Below are 6111 nucleotides of genomic sequence, written 5' to 3'. Positions count from 1 at the left end.
TTTCTTTGTTTCAATGTAATATTGTGTAAATAATAAATTTACAAAATAATTATTAACAAAAAAAAATGGACATCTTGTTTTAATAAAGAGTTTTGATGATGATTACTTATGAAGAAATGTGAAAGATTTAATGATGATTCATGAAGAAATATTGAAGATTTAAAGAATGCATGTAGCTTGGATTCAGGAGATACATTGAAGACTTAAAAGTTTAATTGTTTAAGTCTTATAATTTGTGTATTATTTAAAATAGTTACATTAGTAGTTTAAGAGTCAAAAGGTAGAAATCCTTTGTGATGATCGATTATCTTTGGTAGTTGTAACTTAATTTTTCATATTCTTAACCTAATTTTGAAATAGACTTTTACAAATAAAGTGATAAGTTTTCCTTTTTAATTATTTAAGCATATTACTAGAACCACAACAAATCTAACCATACTACTACTAGAACCATAGTGAGTTAAAGTTATTTCATTTTAAAAAAAAGCTACAATCTCTTTAAAATGTAGAATCTTCTCCTCCTTCTCTCTAAAGTTTCTAACATTCTACCCTTTTTTTAAATATTGAAGCATACTATAGGACTCCCGATGATAAGGCCTACATTGCTATCTGATCACTTTGTTGAACAAAGTAAGTTCCATTTTTACTTTTTTCTAGAATAGTTGGTATTGGGGTTTGCATTTAGGGTCATTTAGGGTTGCATGCTTAGTTTTAGAGCTCTTGATGAATCTTTGTTTAATTAGGGTTGTTAGGGTATTATTAGATCATTGATTTGAGTCCTTCTTGTGCAGATATTGCCTTTCTCTATGATTAGGAGTGTTTAGAGACTAAGGGACTATGTTTTTCTTGTAGTAAGATAAGGGAAGTTAGTTTATTTATAATGATTGTCTTGTTTAAATATTGATGATTTGAGTTGTGATGTTATGGTTTTAAATTGTTGATATGCTAGATTTTGATTTGGATGGGTTTATCTGTTTGATGGTGGTTTGTGCTTGTGAAATTGGTTTGATTGTGTTAAAATCATCTAATATGATATACCTAAGGTCTATTTTTAACTAAATAATGATTTTTTCACCAAAGAGGATCTAAACCAACCTAAACTGGGAGATTGGGTGACCTAACTTAGTTGAATCAATGTTGTTTACTGATACAACGTCAGGTGGTACTACCGAATCATCAAGAGCCATTTGAAAAACACAAGTCAGAGATTTATAAAGGTCTAGAATGTCAGGCGCTACTTCTGAACTATCGGGCACTCTAAAGTTAGTGAGTCCTAGGGGGGTTAGCGCTCGACGCCACCCACCTAGCGTTGGGCGCCACTCTTTTAGTGTTGAGCACCACTTACACACTGTTGGCTACCACCCTGTTCTAAGTCATCTTAGTAAAATTGGGATTCACATTTCCTTAATCGTTGGATTATGGTGAAATTTTTGTAGTTGGTATGAGACATATGATTGTTTACTTTGACTATTTGGATATTTGATTAGAGTTTTGTTATTAGAACAACCAATCACTCACAATTGCTTTATTTTTTAGGTTTCTCTTGGTTTCTCAATTGTTAATAACATTACTACTTTGGTGTGTTGGCCGATTTTATTTGTGATTTTGGTTTTACCTTGGAATAAAAAAAATGTATATTGATAATTTGTGATTTGTAATAGGTGCACTTGGGTTTTGATTGTTGGAAAAACGAGGTTGATATGAAATGTAAAGTATGTATATTGCTATATTATTAATGATGGATAAGTGTGATATGAAATATAAAGCATGTATGTTATTGTATTGTGAATGATGACATGTGATGAGAAAGTTGTATCAAATATGTGATTGTGATGTGTTGAATGTGGAATGACTTTCATGGGAGAAAATTTTTAACTCTTGTGTGTACGTACAGTACATTGATTAGGGACTCGCTAAGAAATCATCCAGACTTTACTAGGTATTCTAACTCATATAGAGGAAGATATTTAGTTAGTGAGAGTCGATGAAGATTCATATGACATGAATTGGTTTGAAATATAACATTTGTTCGCATGTCATAGTGAACTTCTTGTCATGTAAGAATACTATATAGAGCCATGTTATTATAAGTCAAAATATATTGAAATCCTTCAGAGGTAGTTGTTGTAGTTTGTCTACATAATGATGCATGATTGAATGAATCTATTGTAAATGATTGCTTGTTTTAAATCAAGTGATTTAATTATAAGTCTTTTTTTTTTTAAATACGCTAGCTTAAACTGGTTTGTAATTGTTTCTTTTTGCCATGATTGGGAGCAGAGGATAATGTTGGTAAAGAACTCATGAGTGATCTAACCTTGGAGTAGAGTAGATGTGGACAACTACTATGGATTACTATTTCGTATTGTATGACATTCCTCCTTTTAATAAATTATATTTTTAAAAATTATGTATGTATATTTTGAGGAATATGGTGATACATAAAGCCTTTCCTGGTATAGTCTTGTGTTCGATATCAAATTATATGATGCTCTAAATTAGTAAACAAGTGAGATGTTATTAACAAAATAATATGCATTAGAAACATTTAATATGATTTCAAATATTATTTAGAAGATAGTTTTTAAATTTAAGATAGTGAAGACATAATTTATTACATCATTAACCAAATATTATTTTAACTTGTCATCAAAAACCTGCTTTTTTTATTAGATTTTTATTTTTCAAGACGTTCTTTAATTCTCCTCTAACAATATTTGAGTTCAATGTCAAACTCACTATTGAAGTCAAATTAGTGAAAAAATCAAAATTTTCGTTATGGCCATCACCTTTTCGGTATCAAATATCAAGTTCAGATAAAATTTTCTAAACTTTGATAATAGTATTGTTTTTAATACAATCCTAAATTTTTCGTTGATTTAAAATCGACAAAAAAAAATGTAAAAGTATTTTTTTAATTAATTTCTTATAAGCTTTTCAAGAATAAAATTAAGAAGAAAGATAATTAAAGCACGTAACGCTTTATGGACCAATTCCATAGCCTGGATAAATTTAAGAGAATGAATTGCTATTTTTTAGTTATAGTTAAAATTTAAAATAAAAAATGGTTTAAAAATTAATTTTCTTATGTTATATTCCTTAGAAGATGAAAACATGTAATAGTATTTAGAGTGAATATTGTATTCAATATTAATATATTTCGGTTTTAATATCATAAAAAAATTAATTAATTCAAAAACTTTAGTTTATTTGGTTGAAATCTTTTAAGGTTTGAAATAATTAAACACCTGTTTAGTTTTATCTTATATTTACTAAAAATAAACAAATTAATGTTAATATATAATTAATTTTGTAATTATTTCAACTCTACTCACATATAAATTCATGGTACATGCTAACACAAAGTTAAATTACGCATAATAATTGATAATGAATTCAATTATATTCATTCTTAATATAGTTTAACTAAAACTAATGAATTTAAAATTACTTTTTCCTTAGTATACTGTATACTATAAATAAAATGACAGAATTACTTAACGGAATATTTAATCTAATATTGATTGTAACTTAAAAATGATTCATCTAGTAATTAAAATTCAATTACCAATTATAAGGCATAAATATATAATAATCTTTCCAATCAGTTCATTAAATACATTAAATTATTTAAATACTTAAAAACCATTTATAAAATTAATTATATTATAACAAACCACACCACCTATTTTTTTTCGCTAAGTGTTCAATTTTGTCATAATATATAGTGATTCAAGTGAAAAATAAAGTTTAATTAGTCGGATAATAAACACTTTATTTAGATATTTTGAGTTTGATATCTATTTTTTAAAAAGTGTTAATTGAGTCCCAATTTTAAAAAAAATGTTTTAATTAAGTAATTTTTAACAATAAATTATTAACACTGTTAACAATATTAATATTTAAAATGATTTACAAAATTAAGTATTAATATTTATATCAAAATTTAGTGGTTAAAATCATAAGTTAAGTTAATGACTTTAATAATTTTTATCTTAAAAAAATTGATTAAGACATTTTTTTTAAAAGTTGAGACTAAATTAACACATTTTAAAGACAGATACCAAATTAACAAATCTAAACAATAAAAATAGGTATATTAGACTTATTAAATCCAAAAACAATGCAAAATGATAGCGGCAAACATGCGAAAGGTCAAAACTTTGTTTTTTCATTTTTTTCATTTTGATTTCATGGGCACACTCAAAGCCACTCAAAATAGTTACCAATAACACAATGAAAGGCTCAAAATTCAGCTTCAGCGCCACACACGTCACCAATGCAAGAGACGAAAACAACACAACTCTCTCTTTTTCTCTCTCAATCAGATGAAGTGCTAAAATCTTGGATACCCTTTGAGCATTAAAGGCCATGGCTTTTCTTCTATCTAACCTCAAACCCTCTCTGCTTCCGCAAACCAAATCAAAACCCATTTTCCAAACGCTTTCATCAGCAAAAGCAACAACAACATCTCAGGCTACTACTTCTTTGTTCTTTTCCACCCTCCAAACTCCCACTGCACAGGTTGCTCTGGGGAGCACACCAACAACTGGTGCCAAAGATGAGCATCAGCAGCAAAAAGATGAGTTTTATCTCAATCTTGGCCTCGCTGTGAGGACCCTCCGAGAGGACATGCCCTTGATCTTCGTCAAAGACCTCAATTATGACATCTACAGGTCATTTTCTCATCTGGGTATCTGGCTTTCGTACTTGAGATGTGTGATTTTGGTGTTATCTTTGTGTGGTTTTATGTTTGATTTAAGAGGTTTCATATTGGGGGAAATGGGTTATTAGTGTTGAATTTGATTATTCTATAAATGATTTTTCTTCTTGTGTGATTGTGTGTGGATGGGTGATTTTCTGTCACATTTAAGATGGTTTTTGAGTTTTCATCTTTTAGGTGTGTGCTCTTGTGTCATGTTTGTATGGTTTTCTGTTAAATTTAAAACTTTCCCGGAGAGTAAAAATGGGTTTTTCAGTGTTGAATTTGTTCATTTCAGTATTTGAATTTTCATCTGTGTGTTTCTCTGCTGTGTGTGTATGTGTGTGGTTTCTGTTAGACTTAACATGTTTCTTACAGGGAAAAAAACTGGGCCTTTTGGTGTTGAATTTGATAATTTCGGCATTTGAATTTTCAACTGAGTTGAGATGTGTGGGTGATTTTCTGTTAGATTAAGATGATTCTTACTGGGGGAAATGGACTTTTGAATGTTGAATTTGATCATTTCAGCACTTGAATTTTCATCTTTGAGACGTGTGCTTATGATGTAGGTGTTTGAGGTGTGTTTTTTAAGGTTGAATTTGATTATTTCAGGGATGATATAACATTCAAGGACCCTTTGAACACATTTACTGGTATTGAGAAGTACAAATTGATCTTCTGGGCATTGAGGTTTCATGGTAAAATTTTGTTCCGTGAGATTGCTCTGGATGTGTATAGGATATGGCAACCTTCAGAGAATGTGATATTGATCAGGTGGAACCTGAGGGGTGTGCCTAGGGTTCCATGGGAGGCTAAAGGGGAGTTTCAAGGCACATCAAGGTACAAATTGGACAGAAATGGGAAAATTTATGAACACAAAGTTGATAACTTAGCATTCAATTTTCCACAGACCCTAAAACAAGTTTCAGTTTTGGATTTGGTCACTGCCTGCCCTGCAAGTCCAAACCTAACATTTTCTTGGGGTTCTGTGGATTCCAACTCTTCTTCATGGATAGAGTTTTATCAAGCTGTTAAGGAAACATTGGATCAAGAAGAGGTGTTGCTGCCACAAGATTGTGTGGCTACATGTTCATGATGATCACTTTTAGTATAAACTGTTCCATAGATGATATGTTATATACTACAGATTGTAATAGATTGGTTAGATATGATGAAATTTGGTGAATAGCATAAAATGGTTTTTCTCTAAGGACAAAGTGTATATAGATATAGGCAGTGATGCAGATGAGTACAAGTTGCCAATTCTGATGTTGGAGGAAATGAATGATTTTATGTCAGGTGAGTTTTCACAGATGAGATAGATCTATATGCTATAATCAGAATTTTATAATGCAGAATTGTTTTGATTCTCTTACAGAATGAAATCTTGCCATTTTTTTTGTTTCTCA

At 29.8% G+C, this 6111-nt stretch overlaps 1 protein-coding gene across 1 annotated transcript; it reads left to right on the top strand.

Moving 5' to 3' along the window:
• The first annotated feature begins 4258 nt into the window (after positions 1 to 4258).
• On the top strand, positions 4259 to 6111 carry LOC114168304 (uncharacterized). Its single transcript, XM_028053067.2, has 2 exons — positions 4259 to 4676; positions 5315 to 6111. Exons 1-2 carry the CDS (start codon positions 4372 to 4374, stop codon positions 5796 to 5798), a joined length of 789 nt encoding a protein of 262 aa, XP_027908868.2. The 5' UTR covers positions 4259 to 4371; the 3' UTR covers positions 5799 to 6111.

This window comes from Vigna unguiculata, chromosome 11 (genome assembly GCF_037176805.1).
Source record: "Vigna unguiculata cultivar grain cowpea cultivar isolate G323 ecotype 2 chromosome 11, ASM3717680v1, whole genome shotgun sequence".
In the NCBI taxonomy this organism is placed as follows: domain Eukaryota; kingdom Viridiplantae; phylum Streptophyta; class Magnoliopsida; order Fabales; family Fabaceae; genus Vigna; species Vigna unguiculata.
This window is presented reverse-complemented; position numbering and strand designations above follow the sequence as displayed.

Excerpts from the sequence above, each read along its gene's own strand:
- LOC114168304 (XM_028053067.2), top strand. The coding sequence starts at position 4,372 with ATGGCTTTTCTTCTATCTAACCTCAAACCCTCTCTGCTTCCGCAAACC. Across the intron at positions 4,677-5,314 it reads CTCAATTATGACATCTACAG|GGATGATATAACATTCAAGG; the intron begins GTCATTTTCTCA and ends TGATTATTTCAG.